Here is a 27,233-nt window from a genome sequence, read left to right on the forward strand (position 1 = left end):
TCAAGTGTAGCACTGAACTGTGCAGCACTTGATCCCAGAATAACTTGTCCTGTGTAGGAGTATTCAAACGCAGCTTTTACTTTTAAGCATGCAGAAGTGTGATTAGCTCGGTGGTATACAAAAAGTCTCGCTCCTTGTAGTATTTCCCCCAGAGACGGCTATATTTGCTTTAGCCTCGGGTGGTGGCTTGATGCATATCGATGCAGACGCTCAATAATAGGCCAAGAGCTCCACATTATTGACAGCAGCGACTACTGGCTCTTTGAAGACATCTGCTTCGGTGAAGGAGAAGCAGGAGCACGACAGACAGAGAGAGATGGTGTGGATAGAGAAATAGGATACAGATAAGAGGACAGATATGAGCAGAGAGAAGATCCAGTGTTACATCAGTCTTTATATGTGCCTGTTCTCCTCGCTGCTCCTCTCCCCCCTCCTTGTCATCAACCCCTCTCTGTCTCTGCTGTAGCACACAGCTGGGCCAAATAAATCTGGAGAATAAGAGAGTGTGGCGGGGCGTGGCCTGCGGTGCCGTGCAGAGGAGGCGGACGCACCTGCACGGCATCCGCAATCACGCCCCGCCGAATTAAATATTGTACTGGGTCCTGTGGTTGGGTTGTTGTTGTGATAGTGTGAGCGGGCAGCGGAGAGCTGCAGCTCTGTGAGTATTGTGGACAGCAACCGTCAAAGCTTTAATAAAAAGCATCAAAATGCCACTGGGTCTGCCGTGTATGTTTACAGTGGTGCCGAAACCCAGGACGGGAGGCACGGCAGACCCAGGAGTGGGCCAGCAGAGGGAGGAGCTGGCGAGAATGGTGGCCGAGCTGGCGGCCACGCAGCAGGAGCAGGCGGCGGTGTGGCGCCGCAGGCGGGAAGAGCTGCAGGACCAGACTGAACGCCATCTACAGAGAATGGAGAATCTGGCGGCGCTGATCCGGTCCTGCCCGACACCACCACCACCCCACCGGCGCTCCCCAATGGCGCTGGAGTGGAGAGATGCAGTCCGTGCAGGCGCCAGTGCCGGCCCCCAGGTTGCGACCAGCTAGCACGCAGCCTGCCACAGCGCCTGTCCCCACACCTCGCGTAGGAGCGCTGGGGCTCTGCAGGGCCGGTGCCCGTTCCTGCGCCCCGGAAGAAGGCGGCGGAGCCGGCAGCGGTGATGGCGGCGCCCGAGGAGCCGCTCCAGCCGGAGGGGCAGCGGCGATGGCGGCGCCCGAGGAGCCGCTCCAGCCGGTAGGGGCAGCGGCGATGGCGGCGCCCGAGGAGCCGCTCCAGCCGGTAGGGGCAGCGGCGATGGCGGCGCCCGAGGAGCCGCTCCAGCCGGTAGGGGCAGCGGCGGAGGCGCAGCGAGGGGAACGTGAGCTGCTCCCACCGGGAGGGGCGGAGAAGCCGCGGGATAAGTCGGTGGTGCCCGTGCTAAGGAGTCCGCGCCACCGAAGCCCGAGGTTAGCAGGGTGAGCAGAGCGGCCTCACCTCCACAGAGGCCGGTGCCTGCCGGGCATCTGCCCAGCCGCCTGCGAGCTGGGCGCACGACCGTACCAACAGCGCCGCGTCCACCTGCCACGCGGCCGACCTCCGGACCAGCTTCGCCGACGCTGCTGGTCGCAGGCGGCCACCTGAACTCACAACTCCCCGTCGCTTGGCCAGGGCCCGGGGCGCCGACGGTCCGGGCTGATCCCCTCTCCCGCTCGCGGTGGGGGAGTACGTTCGGCCGGATGGTTCCCCGGCCTCAGTCGGGCGATGGGGGTATGTGGCGGGGCGTGGCCTGCGGTGCCGTGCAGAGGAGGCGGACGCACCTGCACGGCATCCGCAATCACGCCCCGCCGAATTAAATATTGTACTGGGTCCTGTGGTTGGGTTGTTGTTGTGATAGTGTTGAGCGGGCAGCGGGAGAGCTGCAGCTCTGTGAGTATTGTGGACAGCAACCGTCAAAGCTTTAATAAAAAGCATCAAAATGCCACTGGGTCTGCCGTGTATGTTTACAGAGAGGCACAAATGTTATTTGCAAGACAGACATTTCTTCCTGCGCTTATACACCAACACAGGTCCAGGTAAACAGAGAAGCCATGGCTATAGCACACATTCTCAATGAAACAAGTAAACACGCACGAAAAACAATATATTCTCAATAACTATCAGGCTTATGGGGAGGTGACAGTGGAGGGAATGCCGGGCTGAGTGGAGATCAGTTTAGTCCTTATTGCAGCAAATGCTGTGGAGAGAGAAAGGAACAAAGAGCAAAAAAAGGGATTAAGATAAGGAGTCCTGGACACGGAGGGAGCTCGGTATATGTCTGATGAGTTATATACCAAGCTGTCATGGCCTCACAAATGTAAGGGAAATAAGACACAAGCTAAGAGCTAAAGGCTGCCACCGACAGTTTAAACAGCATAAATTGATGGGCAGGTTTATCTGAAATGTAGGCAAATATTCCTGCAGCTCACCTGGTTTAACTTCTGAGAACACTGATTCGATGTTATGATTGAGAGGTTTGATTTTACTCTTCCTACATTTTATACTTACATGATTTTTAAATAACAAATGTTTTACAAAGAGAAAAAAAGTGAAGTGTGTGAAGTTGAACCCATTCAGCAGCTAATCTTAACACCAGTTCTGCCAAATCTCACATTTCGTTTAGTTGTTTTAGTCTTCTCAGGGATCCTGCTGCCTCTGCAAGCTGCTTTGTAACCCAACCCCAGCTTTCACTCTTAATGACGTGCACTCTTTTTCAATAAGAGACCTGCAGTGTAAAAGGGGAAAAAAATCTGTAGTCTGGATGCCAGAAAAATAGAAATAAGTTACTAAAATTAATGTTAACGTTAACATCACAACCCTAATCAACGTTAGCTGTCTGTTATTTTTTAAATAAAAGATTTTTTTACGCACGAAAACAATGAAATTACCTATAAATGTGGTCAAACACTGCTACAATGCAAATGTACTGTTGTTAACTGCACTCTGCTGTTAATTTGTGATCATAGCTGAAATATGGCTTTTGACATCTAACTTAGAAAGAAAGAAAGCTTATTACTATAATGAGTTTTTACATAAAAGTTAGATAAAAATGTCATATTTATTAAATCTTACTGTTAAAATGGTATTACTATATATAAATTTAATCAATTTACCTTTTTAAAAATCTCCAGAAACTCCTGATCACAGTTACAGTATACCATTGATTATAGATTGCATCAAATACAGGCGAGTGGTGGCTTTCAGACCCCAGAGAAGCAAAATGCATTGACCCAACAGCGTGTAGTGGCTTTGGATTTGGCAATAATGGTTGCTGATGGTAACGTTGCTGTCGAGCTGCTTGTGGTCTTTTGAGAATAAAGTAGGACTGGCAGATCCTCCTATGGATGACAGGCTTGTTTATTGGGCATAAAATTGCTCACAAAATGCCGATCTACTGCTAAAATATTAACATGTTACTGTGTCAAAAGCTTCTCCTAAACTGGTGCTATCCACTGAGTATCTTGAATTCTCTCCATTTGATTTGGAAACGGTGCATTAGAAATGCATTTCATGTTGCTGGCACATGGAGCCGATCATTGTTTTACTGAAGTTTTGCTTTAATTACATAGTTTTTGCTGCACATTCCCCAAAAAGCTACTGATGACCAAGAGCCGTGAACATGGAGAGCATATTTTGGTTGGCTTCAGGGTAATGACTTCATGATGGAAATAAAAATATCTGGACACTGAATAAAAAAAATAAGCAGTTGTACTGTGAAGGCTGTTGGTGCACATTAAATAGCATTTAAATAGTCAACAGCAGCAGCTCTGAGATAAAATTATAGATGCTGAGTACTCTTAGTGATATTCTCAGTGTTGTTGAACAGTTTAGGCGTTATTGTCAAAGCAACGGCTGCCGTCTGAATCATGTCATAATCTGCTCTGTTCGTTTGGTTCTGACAGCAGGCTACTTTAGATTTCATGCCGCCTGAGTAGCAGCACCTTTCAGTTCAAGCGGCAGACAAGGAGGGACAGAGGTGAAGAGAATGAATGGATGTAATGGAAGAAAATGTATTATTGCTGTTCAAGTAGAAATATCGAGTGACAGTAAAAATAAAAGAGTGGCAGGCAGGGGCCAGGAAAAACCACGTAGCCAGAGGTATCTAAAAGTGACAACAGGATGATCAGCACGGGGCCTGAGCAAGGGGCAGGATTGCAAGAAGATGATTAATGTCAAACTGCGAATCGCAACGAAGAAGAGAACAATGGGAGACGAGGGTAGAGGGTAGGAGAGAAGAGGTAAGAAGGCACACCTGAGTGTTCAGAGGCCTCTGTTCTGGTCAGAGCCATCCTGAATTATTCATGGCTCGCTGTGCCGGCTGCAGTGCACTGCTCACTGCAGAGAATAAAAAAGGAAAAGGTGAGGCGAGTCGAACTGCAGTTTTTCAGAAAGGTGAAGAATTAGATTTCAACTTCCATCTTATAGAAAGAATGATGTCACATCGAACATGGCTGCACAGATAACCACCTGAGTCACCTCGTCAGTGTGGCTTCATATATCCAAAAATACGTCTGAAATTTAAATTGTTGCTTTTGTCCTGCAGTCCTTGTATCACAGCTATGACAGCTTGGAGTCTTTCACTCATAATGTGAACCATTAAAACTGCTTGGTTAAAACAGTGGCAGCAGGGAGACTTTGTCATTTGCAGAATACCTGGCTTGAATTGAAAGAACAAAAGCAGAGTCACGAACACAGACTGAGGATTTTGTGTCTCTTGTTCCCCCTGAAAGAGTCGAGACGAGGTTACGTTCAAAGTTATTTCCTTGAATCCTGAAGTGTGGGTAGTGCATATGCTATGGATACTATATAAAGCATGTATTTCACATTTAGAAGCAGCCAATGTGGTGTAGTGTAGAATAAAAAGGAACTGATTTCAAACTCAACCCAGCTTTTAGTCTCTCTGTGGTGCTGAGACAGTTAAACTCTGATAGCAAACTAATACATAAACATACTCATATTAAACGGTTTGTTTAGCGACCCCTATCTCCCTCTGCAGCTGTAATGATTCTGATACTGTGTCTAACTGGGATACTTCTCTTTGGACATGTTCACATAGTACATGTTACTGCATACTTCCTTGTATAGGGTGTGAATTTTAATAGACCCATGCTGTGATGATATAACAGGGCTTACCAGCACTAGCTGCCACATTTTATCAACTTTTATAACTTATTTAGCCTTAGACTGCACATAGTGTCCAATTCTTCTTTACTTAATACAAGAATTGAATATGCATAAATGCTAAACTATGTCACAACACCAAGTTGTAACCTCAGTGTCTACAAATGATAGCTGTTAACTAGCCAAACAGCTAACATTAGCACTTTGTGGCAACTGTTGTTTGATTTGGCGCTATGCAAATACAACTAAACTGAATTACACAAAATTTGTGTTGTATCCAATCTTCCCACAAGATTAATTTATGTTCTCAACATAACGTATATAAAAGAAGGAAATCACATGTGTAGAAATCCTCCAGCTTTGCTCAACCTCATTGAAACCAGGTTGTGGAATCAGGGGCCACTGTATGCTTGGTAAACACTTACTGCTTCATCCCCCTTTCTGACTGTATTAGGGACTATAATTCACAAAATAAACAGCTTTTTATATAATAAGTCTTAAAACAAGCAATTGAACTGGTCAGGAAAATGTTTACTGCGCATTAAGAGCAACGGCCATTTTCCCATAGACCCCAATACCACAGGCGTTGCCCCCTGGTGGTCACATAAAAAGAAAAATGAAGGTTTCAGGCACATCCATATCACTTATCTACGGAGCCCCTCTGATGATTAATAGTTAGGCGTGGGGGGCTTTGATGGTAAACCGGAAATATATCAGAATAATAGAGTTCATAAAATTATTTTTCCTCAGGCTCAACCACTTGAATGAGACTGGATCATAACCAAAAACCAAAGTTAGAGAAATGCACAAAACTCAGGTATAACCTTACTCATTACACCCCTGGTGGTGAGTAACACTGCCATCAGTATGATTACTGGCTCTTGAATGGACTTTACATTCATTTCTGATGAAGCTGAAAAGTCCATGAGAGTCAGTTTATTTTATTATTTTATCCCATAATTAAGTTTGGATTTTTCTGAACCTCAACATTCAACCATTGTGTTTGAAAGAAGCAAATCCATGTAAGTTGTTTATCTAAATGTCGGCCTACTGAGAAAGAGCGTATTCTGATATCTCAGCAGAGGAGAAAATGTATGAAATGTAGAAACAGAGATTCTGAACTGTCTGAAGCACAACATTTTTAAGCTTTATGCATCTTCAGGGATTTTAAACCTTCCGCTGGGCCGAACCCCTGCTGGACATTTCAGTAAACATGCATCGCATGAATCTCTGGTTACCTCTTTCTTAGAGTACCTGTGCTCCTGAAAAATGTAGAAGACGGAAAATAAACACATCTTATTTCTTACCGTTGGCTTTCGTCATCAAAGTTTCAGAAATTGAGTTTAAATGACATCTGTGGGCCTTCGCTAACGGCCCCGCTGATTTCCACCAGGGGATAATTCGCAGTCGTGACACGTCCAGGACTCACCTCTTCATTTCTGCAGCGGTGCCAGAATTTTAATACGTTTTGCACAGCGGGGGGACGGATTACATGGAGGAGGCTTGCAAACCATCCTCAGTTACTTTGGGATTTCAAGGGTCCTGATCTCCATTTGCTCGTTGGAACCGGGGATCAAAAGACGGAGGGAAAACAAAAAGAAGAGTCTTTGCAGAAGGAGATCACATGAGCAGATAGCTGGCTTTTTTCTCTTTTCTTTATTTCACTATCACACTGACGCCTCTTATCTGGAGACAATCCAGTGAGTAATCTCATATAATCTATATAATGACTGGATGGAAAGTGAAGGGTCAGCTGAGCCGGTTGTGTTTGAATCAAAGCAGCTCAATAGCAGATCTCTCACCAAATCTCCTCTTATCTTCAATGGTTAATATCCTTTGGTCTCTGCTTTGTAGACAGGCGGAGGCAACAGAAGCCTCTGTAACCCGGCTGCAATACCTTCGAATGATTGGCAACTTCTGTTGTATTTATAACAATCTGACGGAAGGAGAACGATGAACTGTAACAGATGTGGTTTCGTTTCAGATACCTTGACAGTATTTTGTGCTCCTTCGAAGCACTTGAGAATTTGCTTTGTGACTAATTTCTTGTAATTTCACTTTTGCAGATATGTTTGCACAGATTCTGTTGAGAATGTAAAGTATTTGCCCTGTGCCACCTTAACTTGCTTAATTTCCCAATCAGGTGTTTCGTATCCATGAGCATTTGTGGGTGCAGGTTTCGTAAATGGATTTCGAGAGTGGGACAATCTGAACTTGTTTCTTGGATCCTGAAAGAGTCGACACTAAAACAAATTTTTACTCTGGATTGGCGAGTTTTAGTTTAAGATTTCCATTAGCTTGTTATTTAAAGAAGTCAGACTTCCCTCTGTAATACTTTGGTATTAAACATTCTTTCTTGTGTTCTCCACACATTCAATTCCATTTTATTTATATAGCATCAAATCACAACAACAGTCGCCTCAAGGTGTTTTATACTGTAAGGTAGACCCTAGAATAATACATACAGAGAAAAACCCAACAATCATATGACCCCCTATGAGCAAGCACTTTGGCGACAGTGGGAAAGAAAAACTCTCTTTTAACAGGAAGAAACCTCCAGCAGAACCAGGCTCAGGAAGGGGCGGGGCCATCTGCTGCGACTGGTTGGGGTGACAGAAGCAGCAGGTGTTCAGTTGCTGGCGACTCCACACGTGCTGTCGTTAAGTTAAGAATCTCTCACCACTGGTTTAGGAAGGAGCTTTGCAGTAATTGCACAACTGTTAATGAGTTTATGTTTGTGGCTTCCAGAAAGATTTTGCACATGTAGTCCTACAGCATCACTGCGTAACGCTGCATTCAAACTATCGCAGCGATGTCAAACTCATTTAAGTGGTGAGACACGTGCAGCTCGCTTTGATCCACTTTAAGTGGACAGGACAAGTGAAACTCCCCTCGCTGTCTTCTGTCTGTCTTTAACTACACATTTAGTATCTCTGCAATATCTTAATATAAGAAAACAAAATGCAGTTTCAACTGTGTGTCTTTGTTTAGGAAGGTTTGAAGCCTGATCTTAAAAGTAGAGATAGTGTCTGTCTCCTGAATCCAAACTGGAAGCTGGTTCCACAGAAGAGGGGCCTGAAAACTGAAGGCTCTGCCTCCCATTCTACTTTTAAATACTCTAGGAACAACAAGTAGGCCTGCAGAGCGAGAGCGAAGTGCTCTAATGAGGTGATATGGTGCTACAAGGTCATTACGATAAGATGTGACCTGATTATTTAAGACATTCACACAAACACAAACAATCTATTTTAACAAAGTCATATTTTAAATGCACATAAACTAGACTCATTTGGCTTTCACTGTTCCCTGACTCTACTAGAGCAACTTTACATGCAAAAAGTTTGAGGTTTTGGTGCAGCACTTTCTTACATTGTGCTTAGCAACAACCTCCAGCACTCGCCAACCGGATGACCGGGGGTTGCCAGGTGTTCACCGGCTGCTCTGTAGACCTGTGGGACTGATGCGTACCATTTAACCAACCACATTAAGATGAAATTTTACAACATGAATGTTTATCTCCTGTTTTCAAAGCCTGCTTATAGAGTCTGTGCTTTGCTTGTAATGTGGTCAAAGTTGTCTTGCCAACTCGCGAATCAAATTTGACTCTATTCACCTTCAATTTTTTAAACTTGTGTTTTAAATATAAGTTCTGTAAGAGCACTGCAGTGCACAGTGTGCAGCTGTATTTTGGGCGATTTGTGACCGTCTTTCCTACACTGAAGAACCAGATCACACACCAGTCTCCGATAAAACCGATAGGTTAATGTGTTTTCTGACCATCTGAATTTTAAAAGTGTTTGTCTCTGCTATTTCCTGGCATAAACTTAATATTTCTGGCACAATATTGGATGCAAATCACAGAATCCTGCTTTGAAATGGAAATATCCCTCATGTCATTTGCATATTCAGTTCTTCGAGGCATTCTGGTCAGTTTGCATTGGCTGCAGTTACATACTGAACACCCTTTTGCTGTAAATATCTAAACAAACTGCTCAATTGTATGTATGAATTCTGCACATCATGTTAGCCTATGGCTTAGTTTGTATTACTAATGCTGAAGTCAAGTCTCAACCAATATCACTGCATTAAAAAAAGATTAGAAGAGATTAGAGGAGCTGCTCACCCAGAGATACAGTTTAATTTGTCTAATATGCTCTGTGTACAGTATTTAGAGTTTGTATCTCTGTGAGTGTGAAACAAAATAACATCTTTCCTCGTACCATCAGGTGTGCATGTGATGTTTAATTTTTTCCCCTGCACGCAGCCATCTCGCCATATAGATAAATACCAGGTGCTTGTTATCAAGCTGCAGGTGTCAGAAATAAAGTGGCAGGTGTTGGACACACACAGCAACTCCTGTTCAAGGTTGAGCCCCATATTGGCACAGAATACACGGAGACAGCAGCCTGCAGAGGGTTAGCGCGTGTAAACGCTCAGACTCGATGTTTGGAACAAGAAGAAAATATACATAAAGGTTGAATTCATCGTGTTACCGTATCGTCTGTATGTCCTCCTTGAATCCTGTGAAGCTGTTTTTATGTAACTGCATGCAGACTCAGATGATTCTGGGAAAATGAGTCTGTTTCACCTTAGCTCGCACAGATCTGTGTTTTCCCATCATTTGGGGTTATTTTAATAAATGCAGATCTAGAAAGTGAACCCTGGGCTTTGCATATATAATCACAAATATTACACTTTCATGTTAAATGAGTGCAAAGTGCTGTTTGTTGATACCAGACTGTCAAGCAGTAATTGTTGCAGTGATTGTGCTCCAGCAGCATCAACACTTTATTCATTTGAAATTCACATCTGTGATCTGTATTTGCTGTAATGCAATTTGGCTGGATGTAGAAATAAAAATAACATATGTATGTGAAGATAATGTCCTAATTGAGAGCGTGTCTGTCTCCTGCACAGGATGGGATGGGAAACCTCAGAATAACAGAGAAGGGCCTGAAACTGGAGGGGGACTCTGAGTTCCTCCAACCCCTCTATGCCAAAGAAATCCAGTCCAAACCAGTAAGTGACTCGCATGAATGCACACCTTACTTGGTACATACTGTACTGCACACATCCATCCTGCAATTTGACCCTTTTTTAAACATGGATTAGGCTACGGAACATTTGTGCCTTCAGTAAGCTGTTAAACTGGAAGCTTTGTCATTCAGACATGGGTGACTTTGCTATTAATGGTCCTTACAGCTACATTCATGCACACCATTTAAGAGCCATGAAAAAGGCAGTGGTATGAGCACAATATTTATCTTCTAACATGGGAGTCTACACAGTAAAGCAAGTGAGTACATCCTTGCTGTGACTGACGATGACAAGTGGTGCAGGAATTTTCCAAACCATTCCTTTAGGACAAGAAGCAATAATGATGAAAACACCGCAGTACACCTAGAACTGTAACATGGAAAGTTGTGCATGAAGTATTAGCAAAAAATGTTCTTCTTCAGAAAAATGTTCCCCATCAGCGTTAAATACATTAATATTACTGTTGCATATGTTTAAGCTTGAGCTCATTTTATATACTTAATTCTGTTTAATATTCTGTAAATCCTCCTCTACCTTCTCTACATCACACACTTTTAAAAAGGTGGGTAGCAAAACTAAACCCATCTGTTATGATGCTAAATCACTGAAGCTTGTTTAGCTAATCATTCTAGCTGTTTCGACACAAAGCACAGCAGATCTCAGAGTAGTGAAAGCTCAGCCAGCAGCTGGCTTCCCATCAGTTTACCATAGAGGTTTGTCCACAATGCACATGCACAAACCACCACTCGTAAAACGGAGACAGCTACAGTTTCCTATAAGTACAAAACAAGTGATGCTTTTAGCTACAGTAGCCGACTGCAGCCAGTAAAGGATGGACGCAAACTGGTGAGGACATTTATGGCGTTACTGTCTAAGATGGAAGGAGATTGTTTTACCTTGACAACTATTACGTTGTGTCTATTTTTAGATTTGACAAGGCAAAAACAGTTTGCCTTGCTTGTCCTGTTAGAGCGCCATTGCTTTATATTCTTCCATTATGGCAAAATACTGTGAGTTACTGTATTTAGGTCTTGTGTTATCACCTTCAGTGTGACTTTGGCTCATTTTGCTATCCAAACCATCCAAAACAGTCAAACCTGGCCCTACAAATTCCCGTAGCACAGGGAGTCAGCGTATCCCACAGCAATGTGTGAAATGTGGTTAAATCACCATTTGAAATACTTTAAAATCAGCAGCAGCAGCTCATCGATACATTAGCACTTAGTCTTTTTTATCACTCATCACATGAACTAAAAACTGCTTTGCAAATTACCTTCTAGCAAAAATACAGTTTGTCTCATACTTTTTAGTGCGCTGTGAAACACTTGACTGATAATACTCGAAATGAGGTGAGATTGAGAAGGTGTGAAGTGTCTAATGATTGTAGGTGTGGTAGTGGGAATTTGAGCTTCCTACAGTGAGAATTAAGCATGTGAGACAATCCAGTGCTATCAACTCAGCTGCACGTACGACAAGCTGATTTCAGCAAATGTCTGAACCTAAAAAGAAATCCAAAACTATGTTAAAACAGGTTATGTTGAAGCAGGCGCGTGTTCTCAGAAGAGTAACCGATGATCTGACTTCCTTTTCCTTCCACATGTATTTGGGTCAGGTTATAATGCCAGCAGGCTAAAGCTCAGTAAATCTACTATTCGCATTCACGCCTCCTCTGGAATCCTGAAGCATTCTCAAGTCCCATAAGATATGGCTGTCAGCCACTGCATATCCTCTGAGTCTGACGTGTCCAAAACCTCGACATGAAGCGAATTCCTTTGAGCTTCATGAACAGAGCTCGTGGTTTGACCTTCTCTCTAACGCCTAAGTCTGTGTCTCACTGCCATATTTGAGGCCCCAGGTAACGAATATCATACTAATATAAATATATTTTATGGATATTAGCAATTTAACAGTTTATAACATATATAAGGGAACTCTTGTGTTTAGTAATAACACAAGACAAAGTCTGTGTGCCTCTAAGTTGGGATCAGGCCAGGTTACCATCAACTCATGTTGTGTGCTGCTCGGTCACAATTGGATTTTAATTCTCACTGATTTTTTTTTCTAACAATAAAACCGAACCACGTGTTATAACAAACCAAAAAGTCAAGCTGTCATCCTGTTAAATCGTGTTATATTGTAATATAAAACAATATTAGATTAGAATGAATGTTTCATGGCATCAGAGGGCTTCAGCAACAACAGGATCCAGTTTTATTTCCATTCATCCGTTTTCTTCTGCTAATCCAATTCAGGGTCATCAGACAGTTGGTGCCTACCCCAGCCTCCTACACTGTGGACAAGTTTCAAGGGAGACAGAAAACCATTCAAGCTCACATGTGGCCAATTTGGAATCACCAGTTAAACTAAAATGTTTGTCTTTGCACAGTGGCTCCTGTGGCTTCCACCCACAGTCCAAACTTCACACAGAATGCAATACATACATTCTTACCTTAAACTCATCCCCTTCATGCTCTTTGAATTCGATAACTTAATTAATAGTGATGCAGATAGATAAATACTTACTTGTAGCACGTCATTACACACACACGTTGGGGTGGGTTTTTCTCTTCGTAGCTCAGAGCTTTGGTGTTTAATATATTTATTATTTTCCACAATGGGGCAGCACGGTGGCACGGTGGTTAGCACTGTTGCCGCACAGCAAGAAGGTCCTGAGTTCAATTCCACCATCAGGCTGGGGTCTTTCTGTGTGGAGTTTGCATGTTCTCCCCGTGTCTGCGTGGGTTCCCTCCGGGTACTCCGGCTTCCTCCCACCGTCCAAAGACATGCAGCTTGTGGGGATAGGTTAATTGGATAACCCAAATTGTCACTAGGTATGAATGTGAGTGCGAATGGTTGTCTGTCCCTGTGTGTTGGCCTTGCGACAGACTGGCGACCTGTCCAGGGTGTACCCTGCCTCTCGCCCTATGACAGCTGGGATAGGCTCCAGCGCCCCCCGCGACCCTGAAAAGGATAAGCAGTAGCGAATGGATGGATGGATGGATTTTCCACAATGAAATACAAAGCATCAAATAAAAGTAAAAGAGGAGAGAAAATTTAAAATAAAAACCCACCCTAACAAACAACACCCCTGTTCGCTGTCAAGTAATCAAAAGTTTAACAGGAAAAACTTTCAATTAGTGCAAAATAACACCAGCCAAGGTGTAAAGAATAAGAAGGAAGAAAAAATAAGCAAACAAATGTAATTAAAAATAAATAAATAAATAAATAAATAAAGGTCATTCCTGAACCTATGTAGATGGTTGGTCAAAAAATATCAAAAAGGGTTTCCAGACTTTATTACATTTATTTACAGAGCCTCTCAAAACGAACCTAATTTTCTCTAATTTAAGATGAAATAAAACATCCTTAACCCAATGCGAAACTGTGGGCAGGGCTGCGTCCTTCCACTTCAAAAGTATTAGACGTCTTGCCAATAGTGTAGAGAAGGCAATAAGTCTGAGAGTGACACTCTCATTCCAAATATGCATGACGAAGCCTCACAGACATCCGTCCAGAACAAGACCAAAACACATGGATCAAGGTGGCCTCTGCCAATTTACATCTTTCGCACGTTGGGTCAATCTGGGGATACATCTTTGCCAATTTCGATTTGCTGAGATGAACCCTGTGCACTATTTTAAACTGTAGAAGGCAATGTCTTGCACACATGTCGGACTAGTGAATATTACTTAAAACATTGCCCCAGTCTGCTTCAGCAATACAGATTCTAAGATCCTCTTCCCAGGATCGCTTAATTGCAGACATAGAAGAAGAACCCAGGCGCAAAATCAGAACAAGTATTGATGGTATGGCCTTTTTCTTAGCCGGGTTACAACACATAATGTCATCCATTACATCATTAGGGGGTCTATTTGGGAACCCTGGGATAGAGCCTGAAAGAAAGTGTCGTATTTGTAGATACCTAAAAAAATGAGAGGGGGGTAAGTTGTATTTATTAGTCAGCTGTTCAAATGAGGCAAACGTGCCGTCAATGAGTAGTTCTTTTAAAGATCTCAGCCCTCGCCTCTGCCAGCCCTGAAATGTGGCATCAGACATTGAAGGGGGAAAAAACATAGTTGGAAGCTACTGGGCTGCCTAAGCAGATCTTCAGAAGATCAAAATGTTTTCTAAGAGCCTCCCAGACCGACAAGATGGAAATATCTGGAGTTAAATTAAATTCCAAAAAGTAGGTAATTTGATCCGAAATAAATTCTATAAAGTTTTCATCACTTAACAAAAGAGAGTTAAATCTCCACATCCGTTTAGGAGACTCCATACCGGGTATATGCAGTGTCGATATTAAGGGCGCATGGTCAGATATTACAATAGGCTGATAATCACATGACTTAACAAGAGAGGTTAGTTTGTTATCAGTAACAAAATAGTCAATTCTACTGTAGGTTTGAGCATTTGAAAAAAAGGAATATTGTCTGTCTTGTGGGTGTAAAAAACGCCAAATGTCCGAGATGCCGTAGGTTGAAAAAAAGGACTGTAAATAAGAAGCTGACTTTGTTGTCGAGTATCCAGTTCTTACAGACGATCTATCCATCAGGGTCCAAGCACAAAGTCACCACCCATAATAAGTAAATGGGTATTCAAACGAGGCAGGAGGCCGAGGACGCTAATATAAATATATATTTGCTAATGTAACATTAATATTAAAAATTGATCCGGTTACTATAACGTATCGTCCATTTAAATCAGCCAGAGAGAAGAAGGGGTAAAAGGAACCCTTTTATTTACCAATATTGCTACAAGCTCAGAGGTTTGGAAGCAAAACGTTCCAGTGTTCATTTCCACTTTTCAGACATAATTTTGGGAGATATTTGCAGACAGCAACATGAAGATGAGAAACACTTGAAGTGTTGTAAAGGCCGTCACTGCTTGGTTGTGTTGTTTGGTCGTTTTTTTCCATACTGCATCACATTTGGCCGCGGTGAAGTCACCCAAGACTTCAAACCTTAACAAAATCCAACTGGGTGAGGTATATTAAAAAAGGCATCACCCTCCCCGTGCAGTTGCTATGATACAGGAAGGGGTAAAATAATTTTTAGTGGCAGGCTGGAAACTGGTTTTTTTCATGGCTGGAGGAGCTGGTCCTTTTAACATAGAGGTCTATGAGGATTGAACTGGCCATTAGAGGAAATGCAGTTTTTGGCTTCGTTTTCAGCCTCAGGGAGGTTGTTGCCTGATCACGGTGAGCACGGTGTGGCTGTACTAGTGCAAATGTTTCAGACTTGCTGAGGAAACAAACAGGAGCAGCAAACACGTCAGTATTATCAGCACGTTTTCTCCCCGCGTTCTGCACTCAGCTACAGTTTCAGTGTTCCTGCAGTAGGATTTTTGGTGTTTACCAATCGAAATGCTGTCTGGCTGAGGTCCCCTGTTATGCTGGCTTTACAAATTAACATTCTGGGGTGCTTCCTGGTGTCCAAACAGCAACTACACGAGCATCCAGGCCTAGAAGATGTCAGAGAAATGGGAGAGATGGGCACAATAAAGCGATAGGGTCTCTCTCCCTTTGTCTTTTCTACTCTGGGAGCAATCATTGCTGTGGTGCAGGTAGTGGACAGATGGTCCGATAATGCAGAGGGGATACAGGAGCGAGTCAGAGAGCGGAGGAGAGCATATCAACAACGGAGATGGAGATGAGGAAGAAGGAGCAGCAGTAATAGAGACAGAAACAGCGAGACAGATGGAGGAGGACTGAATCAGAACACCAGCAAGCTTGCTTTGACAGGCAACTGCATTGCAAACACACCGTGTTTGCAATGCAGTATCATAGCACTGTGGAATATTCATAATAAAAGGGTTTCACTACTTGTCCAAGAAGCAGGAACAGGGGATAACAAATCCCCAGAGCATAAATTGGGCTCTGCATTCCCACATGTTCGTTAGGTGAAAGCCAAAGTTTGAACTCGTCTATCAGGATAGATGGCCGATAACTAGCAAAGCAGCTCATAAAATATGAATACCAGACCAGCGCTGAAAGTGCGGATCATGCCTTCTGCTCTTGTACCGTGAAGAGGGATGAACGTAAAAGCAGATTGAGAACAGAAAGGGCAAGTGGCAAGTAAAAGACGGGACATAATACAAAACAGCAGAGCTTAAGGAGAGCTAAACATAAAGGGGACAGAGAGAGGGATGGATGACTGAGCAAAGGATATGAGAGGAATAATGATAACCAGGAGGAGGCGATGGGAAAAGACCAGTACACAGTCGACCAGGAGTGGGTAAACAACAACCGCTAAATAAAAATTTAGCAGTCCGCTCTGTATTTCCCAACGCTCCTCTTCCTGCTTCCTTTTATGCTTCGCTTGTCTAAGTGAAGTTACCGTTGTTATCAAAGTGCGACAGAAAGCTGCTGTAAGACGTGTCTCTGTCAGCAGGTCCTCAGTGCCTTCTTTGTTGTGTTTAAAGTGAAGGGGAAACAAGTTGGCTGCTCCGCATTTGCATAGAGTTCAAGTTCAAGCTATTTTATTCAAATCAGGGGCGTCAAGTGCAGCAAACTTCTTCTGGCAACTAATTGTACAAAACTTTTAATCTAACCATCGTTAGCTGCTTCGGGGCTGACATAAGAGGAGACTTCCAGAAGAGCTGCCATCAGTCAGGCCGTTAGAACCATCGGTAAATCGGTTGGCACTAAAGATTCTCGAGTACTTTAATCTAGAAGGTTAAAACGCATTTAACTCGTCACCCTCAGGTTAGCAGGTTTCGGTCATATTTCAGCCATATTTGTAGAGCCAAATGATATCAGAGGTTAGCGAGGGTGGTCTCTGTCTCTGCAGAGACCACCCTCTATCCTGGGAAAACCAGAATCTTTTCTAGTGGGCATCAGGTTTTTATAGATACATACTGAGGCGTAAAAATCCATCATTAACCCTTTAAACCCTCAAACATTAAATATCTAATGTAGCAGCAGAGAGTCACTCTTGTGCATTTTCCAGTAAATCAAAATAAATGTTGACTTAAGTTAAAGTATCTCTGTGAACTGTCTAAATGTCTTTCTATGGTGACCGAAGCACACTGACAGACACACATGCTTCTCTCAGTCACTGACATTTACTAATTAATACAACTGTTGTGTTAAGGCAACTAATAATGACGTGTGTCTCTTATGAGCTCGTTCCTGATCAACCTTTAAATGCAGACTGTCAGAAATTCTCAGAAAGCGTTGGATTGGTTCTGTGTCGACCTGTTTTTATGACTTGTGGTTATGTGCATGTAAAGATAAGTGAGCTCTAACAAAGTGCACGTAGAAGGTGTGTAGGACCTGCATTTTCCAAATCAAAGGTGTTTATACCTCGTCCACGTTAACTGCTTTCAGATCTGAGCTTTACCAAAGAAACGTTTGATGTCTCAGGAACACTTAGTATGAGAACAAAAAACCAATGTGATGGTTTGGTTGGAGGACAAGAACCGATCCTGAATATCAAAAGGACAAAACTGAAATAAACCAGATATTTTTAGAATATTTACAAATATGGTGTCTTTTAAAAACGATAACTGAGTAACTAAGCTCATAGATTAGTCAACCGTCCAGACCTATTCAGTCACTGCTCATCTCCTGCATCTTGAAATTACCTTTGAGCTCTTCAAAGTGAGCCTCGACACTGTGGATTTATTTTCATTCAACCCAAATTTCCAAAATCAGCCAATGTTTTACTCCGGACATATTGGTTCTTTGGCCCATCTCACCGAGATTTAATTCAACCCCCGGAGCAGCTCTGCCACCAAGAAACATTTCTATAACCAACTGTAATCCACACATCTCTCTTCTGGTCTCTCGCCTAACTCCTCTCTCCCTTCTTATTTTATTTTTTATTTATTTTTCCCTCCCAATTCCTCTCTGTGTGAGAGGCATCCTGCTGGGAGTAATATGGTCTGTTCCATTAGTAACAAAGAGAAGAGGGAGACCGAGCGGATCAAAGGCACCGCACTGCAATGAACTAAACACGTGTAGTGTACACAAACAGCCCTGAAGGACTCCTGCTCAACGGACGACGCCATCTCCACTGCACTCCATCTTGCCCTGACACACTTGGACAAGAAGGACTCACACGTCCGAATGCTGTACATATATTTCAGCTCAGCATTTAACACGATCATCCCCCAACAACTGATCGGAAAGCTGAGCCTGTTAGGCCTGAACACCTCCCTCTGCAACTGGATCCTGGACTTTCTGACCGGAAGGCCTCAGTCAGTACGGATCGGGAACTGCACCTCCAGCACCACCACACTGAGCACTGGGGCCCCACAAGGCTGTGTGCTCAGTCCTCTGCTGTTCACACTGCTGACTCATGACTGTGTAGCAACACACAGTTCAAATCACATCATTAAATTCGCTGATGACACGACCGTGGTGGGTCTCATTAGCAAGAACGACGAGTCAGCGTACAGAGAGGAAGTGCAGAGACTAACGGACTGGTGTAAGGACAACAACCTGTCTCTGAATGTTGACAAGACAAAAGAGATGGTTGTTGACTTTAGGAGGACACGAGGCGACCACTCACCGCTGAGCATCAACGGCTCCTCTGTGGAGATCGTCGACAGCACCAAATTCCTGGGCGTACACCTGGAGAAGGACCTCGGCTGGTCCCTCAACACCAGCTCCCTGCACAAGAAAGCCCAACAGCGTCTCTTCTTTCTGAGAAGACTGAGAAAGGCCCGGCTTCCACCACCGATCCTGACCACCTTCTATAGAGGAACTATTGAGAGCATCCTGAGCGGCTGCATCACTGTCTGGTTTGGGAGCTGTGCCATATCAGACCGCAAGACCCTACAGCGGATAGTGGGAACAGCAGAGAAGATCATCGGGGTCTCTCTACCCTCTATTGAGGACATCTACACCACACGCTGCATTCGCAAAGCCACCAGCATTGTGGCTGATCGGACACACCCCTCTCACACACTCTTTACACTCCTGCCATCTGGAAAAAGGTACCGAAGCATTCGGGCACGCACATCCAGACTGTGCAACAGCTTTTTTCCACAAGCCATCCGTCTCCTCAGCAAAAAGGGACTGACTGATAAACACGCACACACACACACACACACACACACTAACATTATCACTCAGCTTAACTCAAATACCTCAAAACATTGAGACTGGACTGACTAACCAACACAAAGCGCAAACACACTGACCTACACCACCAAACCATCGCACACACCAACCTGTAAATGCTCTTTTGCACAATATTATTACTAGATATATTATATATTATTATTTTTTTTGCACTAACTTGTCTTGTAGCACCTTGGTTCCTGGAGGAACGTTGTTTCGCCTCACTGTGTATTTTTAAACTGTATATGGTTGAAGTGACAATAAAGTTGAACTTGGACTGCTGTAGCCTCTCTGAGGCATCTCAGGGGAAAAAAACCCTACATGAAGATGGAACGATAAGCGACCTGCTGCTGGAACACGGTGATGATTTTAAAGCTCAGGACTCGTTGTTAACCAAGAATATTTGCTGCTGGCTAAACTCATCGATTAGTACTGGCATCTGCTGTGTACTGCCATAGAAGTAATAAGAAATGTCTGAATAGTTATGTCAGTATTCATAACCTAAAATCAGTGTGGCTGCTATGTACCCAAGGAAATCACAGCTCCATGGTTTGGTCCAGATTAAAATATCTGAACTGTTGGAGGACTTTCCAAAGAAATTAGTTTAAGTGTGTCTGGCTCCACATACTGAGCTACATTAAGTTTCTTTGACAGGAAAACTCCAAGTTGGGAAGGACTGATTAATGGGAGAATCATAAAAGCATACATTAATAAAGAATTAGTTATCGGATTGATTTATATCTGTAAGCTTACTACCTGAATTCACGCCAGAAATCCATCAGCATGTCTTCTGTGTGAGTTTAGTAGTGATGCAGGTCATTACAGCTACAGTAAGATGTGAGCAGTGAGGCATGCAGTGAAAAATTTGGACAGATCTCATCCATTAACTGCCTGGGTCACAATTCTGAGAGAAACTGAGGTTTCATGAACTAATGATGACCAAAAGCCATAAGCTGTGTAAAAAGGTCGGATGTAGCCACTGTAAAATCACCCATTGGTCTTTTTTGATCACAGTCGCTAACACCGAGCAATGACCACGACCAAAATTACTGCAGCCTTATGCAATGAGCTCACAGTGTTTGCTTTGAAGATGGGGAACGGGTGTGAAAATACTCTGCAAATACAGTTGCTGTCTTCAATGGAATTTTGCAGAAATAGAAAAATTAAACTGTTGAAAATTGCACATTTTTTGTTTTCTACATAAACAGAAATTTATATAAAGTTACTTAACCTAGTAACTAATTTTGTAAGTAACTTGCTTTTATATAGGAATGAAACCAGAATACAACAATATGCAGATGACACTGTAATCAGTTATGTTACAGAAGTCAGCCCAAGCTGGTCCTTGATTGTTTGGAGATGGGTTTCCTTCCACCAGTACATGTCCAGTACAATCAGCCTAGGCTGAGCGTGCTGCTCACTCAAACTCTGAGCAATCCTTTTGTTGCTGCAGCTACTTGTCTCTGTCTCTGCTATGATGTTTATACAGATTATACAGACCATGTGGAGTGTGATGTTGTGGGCCCAAAATGCAGACATGGAAAACAGGTGGGATTCAACGAAAGGCGAGCGGATTATTGAGGCTGTTGCGAAGTTGCGAAAAAAAGAGGGAAGTAAAACTACAAGCAAGTATCAATATTTGGAGAATTGACACAAGCGGACCTGTGTTAGCCGCCTGCAACCCTGAAATGGATAAGCTGAAGAGGATGGATGGATGGGACAAGAAACGCTGAGTGAAGAAATAAATGCTAACATAACCAGGAAATAAGATATTGAGACTAAATGCACCCAAAAAACATGAAGAAGTTATAAACACAGAAAACTAAGAATCCATCAGGAAATAAGTAAAAGTAGAGAGCCCACAGACTCAGAGTGACCGTTACCATGACGCTGACGTCCCAGTGACTGCTGAAGGTCGCCTGTGACAGAACCATCTACCAAACTGAAGCACGGATTTTTAATATAACATAGTCTGTTCAAAAGGCTCCAGCAGCACAAACACAGGCTCAGTTTAGTGACTGGAATTTGCAGCTCCAGCTACAAGTAAAAAAAAAAAAAAAAAATTTCAGCCACTTTACATTTCTTACAAAGGGGGAAACTATCCATAGAGGCTGTTCCCATTTTTATATCAGATTGGCAACATGCATTTTTAGTGTGTATTTATACGTGGAAGTCTGTGAGGTTCAACTTGCTTTTGGAGCCAGCCTCAGCTAGCGCTCTAACATGAAGCATCCTCCAGGGCTGGAAAATCAAATCCAAACTGCAAACAGGCTGAAAACAAAAAAATACTCTAGGCAGTTCTATTAGTGATATATTATAATATATCTCTAGTGCTTAGTATTAATAATATATGAGCCAGTGATATAGTTAAAACATTGGTATCACTAGAATTGCATTCATAATAGCAGTAGGGATGACTGCTATCTCCAACTTTACATTCCACACAACATTAATATTCAGGAAATGTATGAATAATATAACGTGGACTCTCTCTCAGCTCCTCAAAAGTTATATTAAACAAGTGGATGCAGATTTGCAGGCAAAGCTCAGTTAAACTGATTCTGTACAAGCAGGACCTGCAGTGAGTTGCAGTGAGTTCTGCCAGTTTCAGACTGCAAAAAAACTACATGACATGGAAGACTGAGAAATAAGCGCCAGGGCTAGTCTATTTCCTGTAACATTGAGTATTTGTTTCCAGTGTTTCTGCATTCTAGTAGTGAGTCTTCCTTAGCACTGTGTGTTTCCATGTCCTGGACTTCTTGTTTAGTGTTTTTTTTTTTCATTCAGTGTTCTCTTGGGTTGGTTTTCCTGTTTTACTTTGAAGATTTGTTTTCAGAAGTGGCCTGAAAAAGCCTAAAAGTGGAAAGATTTAAAAGCTAACGGTTTTATTTGAGCCATTGTTTAACTTTCCTGTCAGGAAAAGCCTGTGATTGGCAAGTGAGTAGTCTGTCATTTGTCCTTACCTTATCATAGCAAGTCCTGTCTGTATGGCTGATGAAACACAAAATGCATCATGTAGCATGATCTCTGTATGAGACACCGTCTCTGTCACTGTCAAAGTCCTTCTAAAAGCAAATCTAAGCAGTTATCTTGGAAAGAATCCAGATGGTTATTTTGAAGTCTGCACTTAAATGAGGAACGAGCGCCATAAATTCAATTTCAGTGGTTACTGCAGCTCTGCACTCCAATTGAGTGTATAGAAATGCAGGTCAAATCTGATAAAAGCCCATTCAAAGGTTTGCACACTTTGACCCAAAATAAGGTTTAAAAATCACATTGTCATCCAATGAAGCCACTAACCGGATTCACATTATGGATGAGGGGAGCACAGTTGCTTCAGTCAGAGCCCAAGGAGCTCTGCGGGATGCTCCGGGAATGGTGGCAGCATTTTCCAGAGAATTCTTGACAACCTTCTCTTTGACCCTCTGCTTGTTGCTACTGCTGCATCAGTGCAACATGATCAGCTAATAGAAAAAGGGCAGCTGTGATCTTTAGCATTTCTATTCAGGATTCTTGGAGTGCCGCGTCTCCTCCTTATATTTCTGGTCATTATTGTGACTCTTTATTAAAAATGCATTTAAGTGAAGCTCACTGTAAACACTGTTAAGTTTGCTATTGTGCCTCAGTATGCTGGGGAGTCTCTGCTCACTCTTTAGAGCTGTTCAGCTGGAGGCTATGAGGTTTTCCAGTACTTCAGCTTGTCTGGGAACACATGGTCACCTCCCGTTCGTCTTGTGTGTCTGGGTAGGCTTTCGCTCCGCTTTGCATTGAGCTGTCAGTAAAGAAACTCACTGCAGTTTTAAGGATGTTTAAGTGCATCCCAGTCAGATAGCTTCTAGTATCTTTCTGACTCAGAAGCACTTATAAACCTGGGCTCTGAGTGTTTTTGCACTGGTATCTGTTTCTCCTAACCAAAAATCTTTAGCAACTAGTAGAAAACTCTGGAAATAGTCAATAAATTCCCTTTTTTGAGGGGAAACTTTGAATTGCAGATACTTTATCTTCTTTGGAGTGAATTATCTCTTTCTTTCGACTAGTACGCACTGTTAAAAATAAATACATCTAACCTTACTGCCATGGCACCTCGGGGCAGCTGTGGTTCATAGTGGGTCATCCACTAATTGGAAGATCGGTGGTCTGATCTGTGGCTTCCTCCGACTGCATGTCGAAGGATCCTTGGGCAAAATACTGAACCCCAAGTTGGCCGTGATTCATCCATCAGAACGTGCGTTTGTGTGTGAATGTCGAAGCATGAGGCTTGTAGTACGAAAACTCTCTGAGTGCTCAATTTGGGTAGAAAAGCAGTATATAAGTACAGTCTGTTTACCTCAGGACACTGTTTTAAAACTACTTAAAAGTGCTTTACACACACACCTGGGCAATATTTGTCAAAGTGACATTCAGAAACGAGTCCACAGTTAATGCAACACAAAGTGTCAACTGTTCTCCAACTTATTAGTTTTACATTCAGTGCACACCTCATTGTTATTGTAATAAGTTCCTACTTGTGTATCATATATTGGATGTATTTACTGTGGGAACTTCAATAAGTTTGGCAAGAGCCATAATGTTATCTGTAATATACACACAAGGCATATCCCCTCCTCGGCTACGAGCGCAGCACAATGGTCAGGCCGTTATCTCTAATTAAGAAGTTGACTGAGGCATGAAGATTAGTCGGGCACAGAAAGCGCAGAGTGTCCAACGTGATCAGCATTACAGATTAATGCAGGGCACTCTGGGAAATGGAAGTTATCAAACGGAGCAGGAGGCTGAGTGCGGACAGTTATGGCGGTGTGTGTGTCTGAAGTCACACCTTTGTGGCCATCTCTATGTGTGTGTGGATGCATTTGTACTTTCATTATCTAGCAGCTGACTGAGGCCATATAAGACCAGCACAGCAAAGACATAAGGCAACAAAATCAAACGCAATGCAAGCGTGAGAGAGTCGATGGCCATGCAGTGGGAGTGCTTTCAGCTAAATGCTGGTTAGTGGTTCAGTTGTAACATCATCCTTAGATATTGCATTCTTATATCACAGTACAGTATAAAATTGTACCATCAACATTAGATATTGGATTTTAATCATTTAAAATTTTCAACTGTTATGAAGGGAAGGTAATCTGGATTCGCGTGCAATCACCACTTATTTTGTATTGAGTTATAAATCAACTGCACCCAATTTCTTTGCTGAAAGCCCAAAAAATTCAAGGCAATTAGGTGATGTGAAGAAGCGAAGTAAATCTTATAAAAGGTTGAAGATGAAGCAGTGGTTGTGGCCCATTCTTTTTTTGTACTCCTTTTATTTTTTTTCAGTCCCCGACTCGTGTTTATACCTTAGTCTAAGTCGCTGTCGGTGATAAGTAACCCTTATCGTAAATTTGGACACATAAATATATTAAAATGTACGATGTTTGGCTTTTGAAAAGTATCCCAGAGTCTCAGCAATCAGAGGACGAAAAATAAAGATTCTAACTGAAACAGATAAAACTAGTTTTTTAAACAGGGTTTGGGTTACTTGTCCTCATCGATAAAAACTTGGACTTCACATGATTAAATAAGCATTGATTGATTGATTGATTGAATCTTTATTTTGAACATGTTGAAAAAGTATAAAAAAAAATAGAATTAAAAGAGACAAATGAACAAAGCAAACAAAAGGAAAACGAGCAACCACAACTCCAAATAACGTCCATGTTCAAAAAGGAGCAGGAAGAAGCATAAGCATTAGCAGCTTGATGACAGTTGCACCTTGCTTTAAATGAGTTACCTGGTCGATCTCTCCGCAGGGCCGCCCACTGTTCCTGCAGTCATCCAGAAATGTGTCCGTCAATATCGTCAACAACAACAACAAGCTGCTCACACAGCTCGTCACAGGTAAGACTCGGCCGGAGAAACGCTGATTTTCATTGTTTTCATTAGAATCTGCAAAGATTCACAGGCAGCGGTTAAACTGGAGTAGATCTGAGTTCCTTTGATTCTTCCCCTCAGGTTTATTCATGAACTATGTTACAGGAACTGGTGACGCCTTTTTGTCTTCTATTACTTGACCTTCATTTTGCCAGAAAGCTGTTTGGGATTAAAACTTGTCTTAGAAGAGAGATATGGCAAAGATAGCAGCCACGCAATGAGGCTCATTTAAGAATTGGACCAATTCTTTCAAAACCTCCGTCCATTCAGTTTCTCTATTGCTATCCAATTCAGGATGACAAAGGGGTTGGAGTCCATCCGGGCCGTGATAGGGTTAGGTGTGCTATATGCTGGACAGGTCGTCAGCCCATCACAAGGACAAGTTTGACATACTCTGCTCATGTCAGTGAAAGTGAAACCAGATAACAAAAATATAGCCAACTGGGCTAAATGGTCACATGATGGTGATTACCAAGTTGTTAAGTCAACACAGAGTTTCACAGTCTAGCTGTCAGCATGTTCACACGAGAATGGCAGTGTTGGCGGATCTAACCAATCAGAATCAGAATCAGAATTCTTTATTGATCCCTAGAGGAAATTATGTCACAAACATGGACAGTTGTACTGGCGGCAAAGCTTTATTTTTGTAAAATTACAGTTTGCACTATCTTTGTAAAATATGCAGATTGAACCCAAAACACAGCTTGTACAGCAGAGCAGCTGCTGCAGCAAAAGCTCAGCAAGGTTTGAGAAATCCTCCAGAAAAGGTGCTGATCAGAGAACCGATCGGTTTTGTACCTCGAATCTAATACTCAGAAGATAATCTACTCCAGCGAAGGTTGGCTCTTCAGCATAAGTTACCACAGAGTTACCACACTCCTTGTTAACCCTCTGTGCGTACCTCTTTTTGACTGCTTTGGTCAGGTTTAGATTGCCACAGTCTCACATTGGTTGCAATAAAGACGCTAGCTCGTCTGCTATTAATAACGACTCACTAAGTGAAACTTTAAAACTGTAAATGGAGACCGTTCACGTATAAAGAAAAATTGTTTGCAGACAATTCGGCGTCTTCCATCCAAACTGCAGCCACAGCAGTCTGGTAACGACCAAAGCAATCAGAAGGTGGTTTCTGGTTCCATCTGTGCAACCTTCAGCAACCAATCACCAGTCAGTCAGGGAGTAGACCTTTTTCCCCAGCAACTGGAAGTTGCCTGGGGGTCACCAGCTGGAGGTCTTTAGGCCCATATGACTGCGACCTAATCCTGCTTCATACTACAGGCTTTAGTGTAAGCTCCATTACCCAACAAATAACTTCTTATAGCTTTTAAAATATTCACAGGAGATATTTCAAAGTCAAGTAGTTTGATCACTTCTCCATCACAGTGAATTTTTGAGGTCTGATAAGCTAAAATTATTCCATATTGCAAAGATTCAAGAATGTGAAGGGAACATTTGTTTAGCATATGTTCTTCTACAGCATGTGAAATATTTTGCAACTCCCAAATTTCTTTCTGAGAACCGTTTCTAATCCAGACTCTCATGTTTGAAGCAGCTGCTCCTGCTATCAGAAGTCATTGCCTTATTTATAATTAAGCATTTACACGTCGTGATTTTATTTCTCCTCTGATCCTTTTAAGTATGCCAGAAGAGGTCTCAGTTTCTCCTCCATTACTCTGTGATTGTGCTTTCTTCTTTACATCTCTTCATTCGCCACCTGTCACGTTGATCGAGTTGACAGTTTTTGGTGAAATCACTCGGCGTAAACATGCTCGGGAGGCGTCTCTCACATTAAAAAGCAAGCTGACATTTGCCTCCCGAGTCTGTAGAGGAGGAAGATGAAGTCTGCTCGGATGCGTTGATGACTAAGCGGCGTTGGTGTACGGGGAGGAACTCCACACCCCAGATGGAGAGTGACAGAATCAATTGTGCGCGTGTCAATCAGTCAGCCTCTGCGTTGGGTGTCTTCTACCACCGCGTGAGACAAAGCAATTTGGGATTGGGTGGAGTTGTCTACATTTTCTTGTTTGTTGTGACACCAGTCAGAGTTTTGTCAGCTGGCGCATGAGGATCTTTCCGGCACACGTTC

The 27,233-nt window shown here is 42.8% G+C and overlaps 1 protein-coding gene across 4 annotated transcripts in view; it reads left to right on the forward strand.

Moving 5' to 3' along the window:
• Positions 1 to 27,233, forward strand: part of sgcd (sarcoglycan, delta (dystrophin-associated glycoprotein)) — a 420,239-nt gene that overhangs the window by 310,369 nt on the left and 82,637 nt on the right. For all 4 annotated transcript variants that reach the window (XM_026182769.1, XM_026182768.1, XM_026182770.1 and 1 more), the window contains 2 exons: positions 10,051 to 10,152; positions 25,027 to 25,114. In XM_026182769.1, coding sequence (XP_026038554.1) covers positions 10,051 to 10,152; positions 25,027 to 25,114 — 190 coding nt within the window. The remainder of the gene's footprint in view (positions 1 to 10,050; positions 10,153 to 25,026; positions 25,115 to 27,233) is intronic.

Source organism: Astatotilapia calliptera, chromosome 10 (genome assembly GCF_900246225.1).
Source record: "Astatotilapia calliptera chromosome 10, fAstCal1.2, whole genome shotgun sequence".
In the NCBI taxonomy this organism is placed as follows: domain Eukaryota; kingdom Metazoa; phylum Chordata; class Actinopteri; order Cichliformes; family Cichlidae; genus Astatotilapia; species Astatotilapia calliptera.